This window comes from Vombatus ursinus, unplaced genomic scaffold (genome assembly GCF_900497805.2).
Source record: "Vombatus ursinus unplaced genomic scaffold, bare-nosed wombat genome assembly UNPS02010394.1, whole genome shotgun sequence".
Lineage (NCBI taxonomy): Eukaryota > Metazoa > Chordata > Mammalia > Diprotodontia > Vombatidae > Vombatus > Vombatus ursinus.
The window spans coordinates 9332418-9348151 of NW_020950172.1; the positions used below are offsets into that span (position 1 = coordinate 9332418).

Genomic DNA, 15734 nt, shown 5'->3' on the forward strand with positions numbered 1-15734 from the left:
AGGATGGGAGAGAGGAAAGAGGGAAAAGAGGAGAGATGAGGAAAGAATAAAGAAGGAGGAGGGAGAGAAGGAAGTAAAGATGTAGGAAGACAGAGGAGAGAGATGAAGGAAGAGGAAGGAGGCAGGATGGAAGAGAGAGGAGAGGAAGAAACAAAAGAAATGAGGGAATAGAAAGGGGAGAAGGGAGGAGGGAAGAGAGGAGGGAAGGGGAGGAGGGAAGAGTGAGGACAGAACAGAAAGTAGGAAAGGGAGAGGAAGGAGGAAAGAGGGAAGGCAAAGGGAAGAGGTCAGCCCCTGGAGCTCCAGGACCCCTGCGCAGCCTGCTCACCCGACTCTTGTGCCTTCTGGCCACGTAACCTTTGTAATCGATATTTCCCCGCTTCTCCTGAAGGTAGAACTGGACCCAGTTATGGAAACCCAGGATGTCCTGTCCTCGCCGGGTTTCACCCACAAACACGTGCTCAAAACCACAAGAATCAGGCCTATAGAATCAACAGACAACGGGTAAGGCTCCTGGGTGACAGCCAGAAGAGAGGGCTCCCCAGCCTGTACCTTGTGACTTTAAAGAGCTAGGTGGTGCAGTGGATAGTAGAATTAGGAAGACCAAAGTTTAAATCTGACCTCAGACACGTACTAGCTAGTAAGTCACTTCACCGTTCCCTGCCTCAATTCTTCATTTGTAAAATGGGGATAATAACAGCACGTATTTTGCAGGGTTGTTGTGGGGATCAAATGAGATAATATTTGTAAAGTGCTTAGCACACTGCCTGACACATAGTAGGTATATAATAAATGCTTGTATACTTCCTTCCTCCCTGGTGAGACTCCACATCATACTTGGGTGGCAGTGATCTCCCCTATCCCTTCTCCATCCCCATTGTGTTAGGGGCAGCACCTAAGGTGTGGTGACTTAGAGGGAGAAGGGACTGGGGCTCAAACCTCACCTCCAGTACTTATTAGCTGTATGTCCCAGGGTGGGGATGTCACACAGCTCTGACCCTGTTTCCCCATCTGTAAAATCCACGCAGTTACCCACTTCCCAGGGTGATTCTGAGAAAAGCAGTAGGGAAGGTTCAAGCACCATGGAAATGTTTGTCGTGGGTATTTCTATCATCACTATCCCTTTGATGACCTTTGATCAGGGAGGGAGTCACTTTTGGGGCTGGCCTTGTCAGGAACCAGGTCCCAGGATGCAGGGTCTCAGCCCAGAGCCCTTGGCTGGAAAGGTGACCCATTGTTCTCCTGCCATCACGCCTGCTCCTTCTCTCTACCCAGATCATAGAATATTAGAGCTGGAATGGACCACATAGGCCAGCTAATCCAGCTCCCTTCATTTTACAGGTGAGGAAACTGAGGCAGGCAGCGGTTAAGTGCATTGCCCAGGGTCACACAGCTAGTAAGTGTCTGAGGCAGGATTTGAACTCAGCTCTTCCTGACTCCTTGCCCGGTGTTCTATTCACTACTTGGCACTGAGCTAACCAGAAGTCAGCAGATCCTGGTTGGAATGGACTTCAGTGGCCATCTTGGCAAACCCCCTCACCTGACAGATAAGGAAACTGAGGAAGAGAGAAGAGAAGGGACAGCTTTCCCAAAGGAGCAGCAGAGTTAGGACTCCAGATCTCTCCTGACCCCTTTGGAGTCACCCAGTTCCAGATATTGGGGTCCTTGCTGTGATCCCCTGACTTCAGATTGGGCTACATACCCCTGGCGGCCCTCCCGAGTGTACAGCTGGAACCAGATTCTGTAGAGCTGAGCCCTGAAATCCACCAGGCTGGGCTTGGACCAATTTTTTCCCACCAGATACTGATGGGCGAGCTGGAAGAGAGAACCGGGGTAGCAGTGGGGGGTGCATTACTCATTCCACAGTCACTGAGTACCAGACGTGGAAGCCCTTAGAAGCAGCTGGGCAAAGCAGAGAGAGAACAGAGGACCTCACTTGGGGATCTTGGCTCTGACATTTAGCGCCTGTGATTTCCAACAAAGTGCTCTGAGCCTCAGTTCCCTCATCCATAAAATGGGAATAATATTACTTTCAGCACCAACCTCACAGGGCTGTTGTGAGGACAGTGCTTGGTAAGCCCTTCAGTATTTTAGAAATGGGAGCTATTATCATTTTGAAGCACAAAGAGGTGGTCGAGATGTACCATCTTCCCCCTAACTCCCAGTCAGCCTTAAAGCTGCCTCATGCCCAAGGCCTCTGCTCTGGAGGCATTCCCCAGGATCGGTCACAGGGTAATAGCATGTCCCAGCTGGAAGTAACCAGTGACTTCCTCTTCTAAAACAGGAGGAAACCCCTGGCCCAGACTTACGGTCGGGGTGACCTTGAGCAAGTCACATCTGGAGGATGAGGGGATCAGAACCTCTGGTCTCTCTGGTCCCTACTGGATCTGAGAAATTCTAAATTCCTCAAAGGCAGGTGAAGACGTGGCCTCATCTCGACTTCCCAAGTCCCTCAGTGCCCAACAATAACAATGCCAAGATATTGAGGCCGAGGTGAGTTAGGAGACGTGCCCAGGGATCACACAGCTAGGAAATATCTAAGGCAGGATTTGAATTAGTGTCTTCTTGATTCAAGTCCAGTATTTGATCTTCTGTATAACCTAGATGCCTCAACTCTGAACTGTGCACACAGTAGGTGCTTAATACAAGTTTACTGAATATTTGAACAAATGAATGTTTGTTAAATCAAAGGGAAGAACTGAGTGAGAGTGGGGGCAGGAAGAGATAGGGATAGGCCTCTGCTGCCCAGGACAGGCCCTGGCCTCACCTTCATCACCTCTGTCTCTAAGACAGCATCCAAGAATCGGTTATTTTCTGCTTCCTCCTCCGGGGTCACGACTTCTGCTACTCCTGTTGACGTCTCATAGTTATCCAAAAGGGAGATAAAAGCTGCCGAAAGAAACCCAGAGACCACCTTACTGGGGAAAGAGGGCAAGGCAGGAGCCCCTACATGAGCAATGGGAAAAAATCCCAGGATCTAGTTTTGGCCCCGAGCTAGGCTGCTGTGTGACCTTGGACAGATCTCCCTATCTGACCCTTAGATTCCTCGTCTGCGAACCGAGGACAAAAATGCCTCCCAAGAGTATTGTGAGGAGAAAATGAAAGGACATTTGAAAGAAAAACTAAAAGCATCTGACCAGTTACTTAAGCTTGAGCCAAGGCTTGAACCATTTTCCCAGCTAGAAAAGGAGGACCACGATTCCTTTAGTCATGGGGCAAAATGAGACAACAGATGGAAAGCATTTCAAAAACATAAAGCTTCTACATGCTATGGGCCAGCAAGCTGGTGGGTGGGAATCCTCTTCAAGTCTGGTCATAATTTAGGATAAGCCAGTTGGCCCAGGTTAGATAGGTTAAGCAGCATCGGAGGTAGCAGATAGATATAGAATACATATACAATGAGGGTACTCCGAAGGGTGCTCTTGAAAACCCTGTCAGTGAAGTGTAAGCCCTGACAGGGCCTGCCAATGACGGAGACTGCAGCCACAGGCCTGGTGATGTGTCCAGTACCCGAGGATCAGGCTAGCCAAGCTGGAAGTGCAGACCACCAGGTGGGGGGTGACTCTTACCTGCAAAGGTCTTGGTGCTCCGTAACCGACTCTCATTCACCCAGAGGAAGAGAGCCTGAGAAGCATGGTCGACGGTTCTGTGGACACCTTGGGGGACAAAGTCTGCCTTCCCCTAGGAGAGAAGGAGGGAAACAGAGAAGGGACAATAAGTGATCCCTGGGTCAGTCTAGGAACTCCTGGAGTTGGCCCACCACAGGACCCTCTCTATAGCAGAAAGCACTGGATGGTTTCACAGAGGGGTGGGGGAGATGCTCCCCCTCTGCCTGAATATACCACCATTACCGCCCCCCTCCACCTTCCTGTTCCCCTTCCATTAGGTCCATTCTGGGTGTCAACAGGGTCATTTTCATTCTCCATCTCATTGTCTTTTTTCCTTTGAACTCCTGGCCAAACTAGAGTTCCATGTTTCCCTCCAAAGCTGGAGCTCCTTTTTACCCATGCCCAGATGCACGGAGCCAGGAACTTCCAGGCTCTTCCTTTTCATCCATCATCTCTCCTCCTTTGAAGTTCAGGCCATCTGATTACATTGTCCTCTCCCTGTCCTGGTCTACTGTACTCCTACACACCTTCCTACCTTCTTCAACAGGCATTTCTCTTCCCTACAAACATGAGGAGGTAAGAAGAGATTTCCTTGGGTGTCCTTTCCATTTCTAAGTAGTCTCTGATCCTATGACCTGAAGGTTGGAGAGACCTGTCTTCTTCAGGAGAATAATAATTACGGGCATGGAGCTCTGGTAGATAGTTTAGAGGACACTGATGGCACCTTCCAGAAGCAGTTCCCCCACCCATTCTTTCCAACTACACTGTGGGTATTTGTGGAAGGATGTGTACTAGTTTATGGAAGGAAGGGTGTGTTACTTTCGTTCATTTCAGTAAATGCCTTTGCTTTGAGTTAATTGTGTCAGTTGGTTGACTATTGAAAATGAATGAAGGGGTGGGGGCTCGGTCTCTAGTTTGAAGTGTCCTGACCTACAGAACCCACAGACCCTGCAGTAGTTGTCCCCAGAGGGGATGCTCACTGTGCTTGGCCTCATCCACCCACATGTCTTTACTCCCCTGTACAGGTCAAGCTGTGCATTTCCTCCTTCCTCCCTCTAACTGGCCTCATCTACCACCATAGTCTTCCTCATGCCCAGGTCCAGCCCTCACAAGTTCTTTCCCTTAGTCCAAGGAACCACCTGGAAAGCATCCCAAATTGTACTTCCTTCCCCCAGACCCCCAAATGAGCCCCTCCTTCCATCCCACTACCACTATTCGTCTGGAAAATTGTTTCTCATTAAAGCTTTACCACAACCAAACATGACTCAATTCAACAAGCATTTATTAAGCACCTATTATATGCCAGGCACTATGCTAAGCACTTTGCAAATATTGTCTCATTTGATCCTCATGACAACCCTGCAAAGTGGGTGCTCTTATTTTCCTATTTTGCAGTTAAGGAAACTGAGGCAGAGAGCGGTGAGGTAAAGCTAAGAGTCCCACAGCTGATAGTGTCTGAGGCTGGGTTTGAACTCAGGTCTTCCTAACTCCAGATCCAGTACTCTAACCACTGTGCCGGGGAGATAAAAAAGGAAAGGGTCCCAGTCTTAAGAGGTGATAATATACAGTGTACATAGGTCAGTGAGATACAAGGCAAGAGCTGGTGTGGACGGTCTCAAGGTCTCTCCCCACCTTTGTAACGGGGCTCACAGCTCTCCCCTCTGTCTGCTCTTTGTCCTCAGCCCTCAAGACCTCCACATTCACGCCAAGCAAACAGGCCCCTCTGCCTCAGTGCCCTAGGAGCTAGGCCACCGCCATGACCTTGACCGCTGGCATTCCTTGCAGCCCCCCCCACTCACCCCCACCCTGGCTCCAGTGAAACCCATTCTCTGCCCTCCTCGGGCCTCCCGTCCCTCCGGATTTGGTATTCACAGCCGAGCCAGGCCGGGCCAGCAGTCACCTGGTCCCCCCACCCCCCGTCCTGTCAAGGTGAGAAAACATGCTTTAACAGAAGGGTGGCCCGGTCAAAGGGGAACCGAGCCCTTTCCACCATCCTCCCTCCTGCCCGTTAGGAGGACACAGCCTTCCAAGCACCAGAGTCCTCAGATAAGCGATTATCAGTCAGCCGCGATGGGCTCCTCTTCAAGCATCCGCTGGCTGGGCCCGCCACCAACCGCTGGAAGCACTCACCTGCAGGGAGATGGTGTAGTCTCTGCCGGGCCCAAAGCGGTTAACGTCAGCATCCCACAGTTGGTTAAAAAGTTTGGAGAGTTCGTGATTTAAAACCAGCCTGCAGGAAACACAGAAGCAGACCTTTTCGGATCAAGCACTCAAGGCGTTGGGCAGGGAGGGTGTCTACTGGCTTAGAAGGGTGGGATTGGAGTCAGAGGAGCAGAGTTCGAATCTCGGCTCTGCCACTTACAATGTCCCAGGAGTAATCACTGAGCAGCCTCTCTGGGACCCATCTGTAGAATGAGGTCGGACCGGACAGACAGCTGTGGAGGCAGGGAAGGTCCGCCTCTACCTAATGCCAGAATCTCAGTGCACATTCCTGTGGCTTCCATAGCTCTGTCCCCCCAAGGAGGGTACTAACAAGTCACGTCCTATCTCTGGGCCTCTGCTTCTGCTTGGTAAAATAAGACTTACATTAGCTTCTTTCTGATATCCCTGAAGCCTGAGTTTTTATTTTATAGCAAATAATTATGACATCTATTCGTAATAAAGTAATACTATCTCCCTGTGTTTTGACTACTAGTAGCACAGTGGATAGAGAGCTAGACCTGGAGTCAGGAAGGCCTGAGTTCAAATCCGGCTTCAGACACTAACTGTGTGACCCTGGGCAAGTCACTTTAATCTCTGTCTGCCTCAGTTTCCTCCCCTGTAAAATGGGGATAACAATAGCACCTGCCTCTCAGGGTTATTGTGAGGATCAAATGGGATAATTTGTGCCTGGCACATAGTAGGTGCTCTATAAATACATACTTCCTTCCCTTCCACTGTGTTTAAATAGGGTCACTGACTTCCTGAATGCTTCAGGCTTTCTACTAGGAGGTGGAGGAGGGGGAGTTCACAAAGATCCTTCCCACTTTCCTTGAGAGGAAATGTAGCACAGAAAGGGCAGGTAACTTGACCAAGGTCACACAGTAGAACCAGGACTGGACCTGGAGCTCGGGAACAAAAGAGGGGGTGGGGGTTAAAGCAAGAGGATCCCCAGCCCTTTGCCTTCCGGCTTCCAAGTTCATGAGACTCAGAGCTGGGAGGGACCTTAGCCTTCAACTACTGCAGCCTCTTCCTTTTACAAAGGAGAAAACTGAGGCCCAGGGATGGAGTGACCTTTGAGGTCCTCTAGGCCAACCCCCATACTGTTACAAAGGAGGAAATTGAGGCCTGGGGAGAGAAACTGAACTGTCTGAAAGATGGGAGGGTGGTAGTGAGTTCTCTATCACTCAGGTCTTCCAGCAGAGTCAGGGATAGAACAGAGGGCATTCGAATTTGGGCCCAGACTGAATTAAATGACCTCCTCCAGTCTAGCTCAGAGATTCTTAGACCAGTCAGAAGTGAGAGGAGGCCTTGGGCCAGGCCATGGCGGTCTCTTCACCTGGAGATAAGATGCTAGCGTACTGTTCATTTGTGTCCGACCCTTCGTGACCCCGTGGAGCCCAGCACGCAGGGTCGTCTGTCCTCTGCTGGCTCAGACCCAGGCGACAGGTCCCTTGTCTTTGGCCAAATCCTCTGATTCTGGTCAAGTCGCCTGACCTACACAATACCGACCTATTTTTCCCAAGGCCCTTGGGAACAGCAGGGAGGCCCGTTCAGACCATGACCCACCTCCTACCATGCTTGGAAGGAAGGAAGGCTGAGAGGGAAGCCTGAGCTTATGGGATATGGTGTGATGGGTGGGGGGACTGGGTATGAGACTAGGGTCCCCCAAGAACACTCAGGGAGCCATGAACAGCTCACTTCTCTGGGACTGTTTTCTGCTCATCTGGAAAATGAGGGGCTTGAAATACATACTCTCCAAAATCCCTCCCAGCCCTGACATCCCCTGTTCTGAGGCCCCTCCCAGCCCTGACATCCCCTGTTCTGAGCTCCCTCCCAGCCCTGACATCCCCTGTTCTGAGGCCCCTCCCAGCCCTGACATCCCCTGTTCTAAGGCCCCTCCCAGCCCTGACATCCCGTTCTTGGATGCTGAGGCAAACAGATCCAAGAAAGGGTGGTTTAGCAGGGGTGGGGGGCTATTGGTAAGGAATGAGGAATACTCAGTTTGGCACGGCCAGTGCATTGCCTAATTGCTTGACTGTGTTGACTGTTAGAAGTGAGGCTTCAGTTTCCGGACAGGGGCTGCTCTGGGAGGCTGGTGTCATTCAGAGCATCTAAAGGTGTCCAAGGGGACAAGAGGCCGCTGGCTGCCCTTTCCCCTGGACTCAGGAGGGGCATTTGGTTTCAGGCTGGTAAAAGAGCTGGTACGACTGGTTTAGAGTTGGAGGAATCTTACCCTTTTGATCCATTTGATTACTTGTCCCTGTCAAGGTTAGATCACACTAAAGGGAACTTTTTATAAGCCCCCACAAAAGAGGCAGGCCCGGCTCCTGAGCCAGGGGTGGGTTCTTGGAGGGCTGGGTGGGGGTGGGGTGTGGTTCTAGGAGGCCCAGGCTGGCTGGGCCTTGTGCTCAATACCTGACGTTGAAGGCAATAAGAAAAGGGCCCAGGCTCTCCCTCGCCATGTGATGACTCAGAGCCAGAGTCCTGGAATGGAAGGGTCTGGGTGGGAGTCCTGGACCCCCAATAACCTGCCTTCTTTCTGTTCTCTAAGATCCAGCAGCCTGGCCCCACCCAGCAGCCAGTGTTTGCAAAGGGGAGGACCACCTCCCCTCCCAGTGCCAGAACCAGTCCAACAGGTCCCAGTCCCAAAAAGGGCCCAGGTCACAACTCTACAAAAACCCCAAGTCACTGGGGGGGGGTGTTTGATAACCCTGGGCCTACTTACTGCTAAGCCGAATAGCTACCCACTGGCGTTCCAGTCTTTGAGAGAGCCGCAGGAAGGAGGGCACTGACCAAGAGAGCCTAGGACCCCAGAGGCCCCTCAACTCTTTCATTGGACAAAAGGGGAAACTGAGGCTCAAGGAGATGAAGTGACTTGCTCAAGAATCTTACATTCAGAGCGGGAAGGGAACTCAGAGGATATCTAATCCAACATCCTCATTTACAAATGAGAAAACAGGCCCAGGAAGGCTACCCAAGATGGAGAAAGCTAAATGAAAATCTGCCTGAGGTCCACTCCTGCCAGGACCCCCATCCCCAAAGCTTGCCCTCCACCCCATGGGCTGGAGTAGAGAACATCCTTCTCACCCTTCAGGGTCCAGCCAATGCCACCTCCTCCGCTAAGGCCTCCCTAGTTTCCCCAGTGCCCCCATCTTCCTCCTTCCCTCCCGCCTGTTTCATACAGGGAGAGGGCTTGGTGCGGTAGAAAGAGCAACAGATTCTTGGAAAGGACCTGGAATCGAATCCTGATTTCCCATCTCAGGCCCACAGTTGCCTTCCATGTGAAATGAGAGCATTGTACTGGATGACCTCAGAGGTCCCTTCCAGCTGCAGACCTCTCATCCTATGTATTATTAGTTCTTGTTATTATCTTCTATGTCTCCAGAATTTTCAAATTTACCTTTGTATACAAGCACTGCCCTCACAGCTGTCAGGCCCATTTTACAGAGGGCAAAACTGAGACCCAGAGAGGAGAAACAACTTGCTCAGGATCACAAAGGTCATAGTAAGTGGTAGAGCCCAGACCAAACTCAGCCCACTTCAAAGCTCGAGGTCCCAAGACCAGGAACTATGGAGATCTTTGAATCCCCCACGAGGGGATGGATCAATATGTCAGTCGACGAGCAGTTATTGAGTGCTTACAAAAGGCCAGGCTAGAGGGATGGGGACAGAGACAAAAACGGACGTCACTGCCCTCTGGGAGCTACTGAGAGATGAAATATGACCTCACCTTCCAAAGCTGGCACCGGGGCACCCCGCTTTCCTCTGGGGGAGGGACTGGAGATGGGGATGTGGGAGGGGTGAAGGAGGGATAGAGAGAGGGATGGGAGAGAGCTTTGAGGGGAGCCCAGGGAGAGAGCTGGGGGATGGAGGGGGTGCCTGAAGGCTGGTTAGAAGGTTTTAGGGGGGTTGACAGGGAGCTGGGGTGGGGAGGTTAGCAAGGAGCTGACCAGACTGGGGCAGGGGCGGGAGCTGCACTGTGGAGCTGGGGGGCGCCCTGGGAGGACCCCGCAGGCTCCGATCTTGGATGTCCACGGGAAGCCCAAGCATCCCCTTTCCCAGGAAGGCTGGGAGGCTCTGGCCTTGCCCTCGCCCCTGGCCCTGGTCCAGGCTCTCTTACCCGCTCGCCATGCTGGCAGGAAGGGAAGCCGGGTTGAACCCAAATGAGCCTCACGGTAGGAGCGGGTTACCTGAGGCCTCTTGGATGGGGGCGTCCAGGAGGGAGCTGGGCCTCCCGCCCCCCGGGAGGTCCAATCAGAAGCAACTGAACGAGAGCAAACGCCAATCCCTTTGTGCCCCGTATGCCTGGCCTCTCTCCCCGCCCCTCGTCAGGTAAGGAGGGGAGGGGAACGCCCAGCCAGCTGTGGCTGCAGCGTCGGGGTTCCCCAGCCTGGCGCCCCCGGGTACGAAATCTCCAGAAAGAGAAGAGAGGGACTTCGGCTGCCCTTCACCTGGCCGGGTGGAGATCCCGCTCCGGCCCGCAATGGGGGCACCTGGGAAGGTGGCAGAGGTTGGAGTCAAGGGGCCCTTCCCGGGTCCGCTCCCCTCGCACGTCGAGGCTGGGGAGCAGCCCGGGCCCCAAGGCCGCTGTGAAGAGAGATCAAAAGGGCACCAGGCCGTTGCTCTGGCGGTGCCCTCTGCAGAACCATAGAGGGAATTCGCCTACTTTCCCACCTTGGGAATTGGGCGGTGCGCATTGTGGCTAGGACGAGTTGGGCAGGGACTTAAGGACGCAGGCCGCGGGCCGAGGAGAAGGGATAGGCACCAGGCTCTGTAGACTCAAGGACGCCCTTCCCCTCCCCCTCCATCCCCTCGTCTTCGTTTCCTCGCTTGTCGTGCTCTGCTAGGCTGCCTTAATCCCCGCTCCATCTCTATTTATTACTATCATTAGCCACTACTACTAACAGAGGCACCACCGCTCTGAATCGTCATTAGAGCTGGCATTTATAGAGATCGCCCTTTTCATCCATTACCCCATTTGGCGCCCAAGAAACTCCATTGAGGCAGAGCCATCGGCCCGACCTCCCACCCCCTTACCCTGGTTAGTCGGTCAGTAGAGTGTCTGAGAGCGACCAGTGTGGAAGAAAGGAAAGCCTTGTGTGAGGAGATCATTCCTTATAAAGCTTAGTATCCATAGACACGTTGTTTAAAATCAAAGTCATGTAGTCACTGAACTTTAAATATAGTTATCACTTAATATAGCATTTGTCATTAGCTAGTAGAAAAATTGATATTTTGTATGGTAACTGGCTGTTCCTTTTTGTTGATTGGTAAGGTGGCCAGAAATAAAAAATGAATTTCCCTCTCTCAGCAAAAGAGCTTGTAAAATTCTCCCACCATTCTCCACCGTGTATTGTGCAAGGGAACGTTTTCAATTATTCTTGTTTTAAATCAAAATACAGAAACAAACTCGAAGCATAAGTAGTTTCAAGGCTGTTTGTCTGGTGATGAGCTAAATATCACAAACCTTTGTTCAATAAAAAAGCCCAACATCAAAATAAAATTTAGATACGATGATTACATCAGCTAAATATTCTCCAAGTCCTAATTTATTTCATTAAAAATGTTCATATCAACATAATTTGCAAAAATGAATTTAATATGAAGTCTTGTAGTTAATAAGCATGACGTCTTGCTCGAATGCTTCTTCTAATTCTTACAAAATGGCCCATATAAAATGTTGGCAATTATTTTATAATTGTAGTTTTATAATTTGGTATCTAAAGTTTTCATAATTATAGGTAGAATAAATGTTACATTTTACCATTCTAATTATATACTATAAATTTTAATTGGGAGCTTTGGGGGGCACACACGATCCCTGTACTTATAGTAAGCACTTCATGAATGTCCCAATGTCATGAGTATTATATTACTGCCCTGGGGCTTCACACTATATATATTTTTTCTATTGAAAGGAGTTCACAGAACAACAAACTTTGGTAACCATTGGACTAGATGATCTCTAAGCTGCATCCCAGGGCTGACCCTAAGATCTTTATTATCTTCTGATATATTGACATTACCTATCTATTATGTGGGAAGCTCTGTGGTCAGTGGTAGGGGTAATATAAAGACTGAATTAGACATTAGACATTACACACCCTTCCCACCTGAATTAACAGCCTAATAGTGACTATAATAGTAGCCTAAGAGAAAGTGGATAGAGTGTTGGACCTGAAGTCAGGAAGACCTGATTTCAAATTTGACCTCAGACACTCACTCTTACTAGCTGTGTGACCCTGGGCAAGTCACTTAACCCCATTGGTCTCACTTAAATCCAATTCACAGCAAGTCCAGACGTCACTCCCTTGTGATGTCATTGGTCTTCAGAAATGAAGGAAGAACAGCCTCAGTTTCCTCCTCTGTAAAATGAGCTGGAGAAGGAAATGGCAAACCCCTCCAGCATCTCTGCCAAGAAAACCCCCAGTGGGGTCATGGAGAGTCGGACATAACTGAAAACGACTGAACAACAAAAAGAAATGGGATGCAATGAGGCCTCTGGCCGTCCGGGCAGCTCTGGGTCAGGAGCAAACCCAGGGGGTTCCACCGCTTCCTTTCCCCACTGGGACCTAAGGAGCTGCCAAGAAGGGACGGATGGGGGTCAGGACTGGGGATCTGGAAGACTCCGCCTGTGACATTCCCATGCCCCCCATTCCTCCCAATAGAATGTGGGCTTTCTGAGATCGGGGCTGCTCTGCCTTTCCCATTACTTTGTATTCTGATGTCTAGCACAGTGAAGGGCACTGAGTGGGCCCTTACAAAATGCTGGTTGGATGAAACCAAATCTGCAGTAATCCCCTTCGCAGTGTTCCTGACAAGTGAGCCTGGAGTCTCTGCTTGAACACCATGAGCGATGGGGAGCTCAGTACCTCCCAAAGCAGCCTGTTCCCTCTATGGATGATAGGTCTAATTGTAAGGAAAACATTCCTCATAGTGAGCCTCCCTGGGTTTCAGGCTCACACAGCTGAAAACCAGACAATATTGCACAGGGCATCTTGTGAAGCCCCTCCCTGGGGATCCCGCGTCTGAGGGCACAGTCAGTGAGCAGGTTTTCCAAGTGATCCATCCTGGGCTGGGGTTCCATGGCTAATTTGTGCAGGGCCCTTCTCTGGGCTGCAGTGAAGGCATCCAGGTAGAAGGTGATAACTCCAGGATGTTGGGGAGCCTCTGCCCCTCCCCCTCCTCCAGTCATCAAATGGGCAGGGCTCTCTCTAGGTAATAAAACTTACTCTCACTATGCACCTGGAAGGCAGAAAGGTCTGGGGAACTGGAGAGTCCCCCTCCCCTCTTTGCTTCCCCAGGGCCCAGCAAGGCACATTTTGTGTCAGCATCTACCCCTCTGCTGCTCATGAGCCCCCACTGATGTCCTTCTCTTAACATGTCAACCAGGAGACACATTCATTCAAAGCAAAAGGCATTTAATTAAACAACAAAGCAAAAGAAGTGGCGAAGGGGCATCTCCTCCTCCAGATTACTACGCCCCTGATGTAAGAAGGGGAAAAGCACACCAGGCCAGGGAACATAAATATTGAAATGGCACGTGTGTCTAGAACATTCTCCTAGAGGGTAGGCAGAGCACACACCTGAGCAGGAGCACTACTCTGTCTCCAATGCTGTATCCACAGCGCCCCCTAGTGGCAATAAACTAGAAATGCGAGTTACTGCTATTATTCATTAAAACACCTCCACCCCTTTGCATAGGCTATCCTCCATGCCTGGAATGCCTTTCCTCCTCGCCGCTGCCTCTCAGAATCCCTAGTTTTCCCTCAAGTCTCAGCTCAAGTCACCTCCTCCATGAAGCCTCTCCTCCTCCCCCCAGCTGCTAGTGCCCTCCCTGCCCCCAATTGTTTTCGAACTATTTTACATCCAATTTGTTGTCTTCAACCCACCCCCAACTCCCCCATTGTACCATCCTTGAGGGCAAGGAATGTTTCATTTCTGTCTGTGTATGTCCAGAGTCTAACATTGTGCCTAACATGCAGTAGGAGATTAATAAATGCTTATTGATGGATTAATAGGATAAATGAGTGTCAATAGGGTGGTAATGAGAAGAGGACCCAGAGCTCATTCCAAAAACCACTCAAATCTCCCTCCCATCCCTCCACCTCTGGAGCCAGAAGAGCTCCCAAGCTCCAGGTTTGAGTATCAGCTACCAGTCAGCCACTGGTGCCTGGTGATTGAGCAAACCATGCAGGGTCATAGGATTTAGAGGGAGAAGGGTATCAGAGGCTACCATGAAAATTGCCTTTTACTGATTCCTTGTTGTCCCAGTCTTTGGAAAGACCCTCTGATCTGCTGGATTTGGCATTGAAAGCCCTTCCCGATGTGGCCCCTTCCCAACCTTCTGGGCTTCTTACATTGTGCTTTCCTTCATTAACTCTGATCCAGTGACCTGAGCCTTCAAAATGTTCCTTGAACCCGGTACTCCATCTCCTTTGCAAAGTGGTTTGTGTCGCCTGTACCTGGGATGCTTCCCCTCCTCCTCTCTGCCTCTGGTTTCACTGGCTTCCTTCAAGATTCAGCTCAGACCTCACCTTCAGCAGGCGTCCGTTCCTTCTACCCTCCACTGCTAGTGCCTGCCCCTGGAGATCACCTTCATATATGGCATAGATCCTGCAGAAGCCTAGTTGCTGGTGTGTTGTTTCTCTGGAGGGCAGAGACCAAGTTTTTGTCTTTCTTTGTACCCTCGGTCCTTAGCCCAGGCCCTGGCACATAGTAAACGCTTGTTAAATGCTAGTCCACTGACTTGGGCACAGCTCTAGACCTATGACCCTAAACCACAATTGGCCCTCTATGGGCCTCAGTTTCCCTATATGTAAAATAAAAGGTTGGCAATAAAAGAATGGCAATAAAAAAGCATTAGACCAAGAATTAGAAAACCTGTGTTCTAGTCCCAAGCTTTTCATTAATATATTATGTAAGCTCAGACAAATCACTTCCTTCATTTTTTTTTCATTCAGCATTTTCTTATTAACCACTGTGTATAGGCCAAGGTGTAGCTTTCTTCTCAGGATCTCAACTGTGTGCGTGTGTGTGTGTGTGTGTGTGTGTGTGTGTGTGTGTGTGTATGTGTTTGGGTAGGAGGGGCAGGCAAAAATGAAGCCCTGGAATGCAGCTTTATGAACTTGTCCACATTTGGGACCTCTGGCCAGGACCAGGATGACTTGTACCCCAGAGCAGGACACTGTTTCTAAGCCAAGGTTTAAGCCAATGGAATCATGGGCTAACTTTCCCTCCCCATCACCCCACGTGTAGCACAACCCAATGGCCTAGAATCTCAAGAAAGCAACTCTCTGAGCTTACATGGATCAGGTTCGATTTTGGCAGCTTCTCGGTGGATGCCTGACCTGGCATTTCCCCTGGAAACAACAGAATTTGTTTCACATCTAGGTCTCTGAAACAGAAAAGGCTCCCCAGTTCTGGTGCAAGCTCCAATGAGGACCTGCCCCCGGGGGTAGCAGAGACTGGAAAACGGCAGTTTGGGGGTTGAACCCAGGTCTGAATGCTCCAGCAAGATGACTTAGCCCACAAGAAACCCTTAAGTCCCCAGGTGAATGTGGTCAGTGGAGACCTAGATCTAAGGTGCTAACAAGAGCCCTGCTTCACACTCACTCCATTAGCATTGCTAAGAACCCTGTCTCAAACATAGGGCAGGGAGCCCCAGTCAAGAGAGCTCTCCAAGGTAGTCCGATAGAGTAAACACTTAATATAATGTAAACATTCTGATGGTTATTTGAGGCTTCCTCAATTACTATCATCCTATCCACACTAAGCACTGGTCCCATCTATACACAATCCTCTTTTCCACAATGCCACCCCTTTTGGTTGTCCTTAACTTTTCTCCCTAACCTCAGCTGATTCTCAGCATCAGCCCTCTGGGCACTATTCTTACTAGGCTGTGCCATGCTTCTCTATTCTTTC

At 50.4% G+C, this 15734-nt stretch overlaps 1 protein-coding gene across 1 annotated transcript in view; it reads right to left on the minus strand.

Moving 5' to 3' along the window:
- Positions 1-15734, minus strand: part of LOC114037407 (poly(U)-specific endoribonuclease-like) — a 26190-nt gene that overhangs the window by 2798 nt on the left and 7658 nt on the right. Inside the window, 5 exon segments of the mRNA XM_027854257.1 lie at positions 329-482; positions 1703-1815; positions 2768-2889; positions 3570-3681; positions 5739-5838. Of these exon segments, the coding sequence (XP_027710058.1) occupies positions 329-482; positions 1703-1815; positions 2768-2889; positions 3570-3681; positions 5739-5838 (601 nt within the window).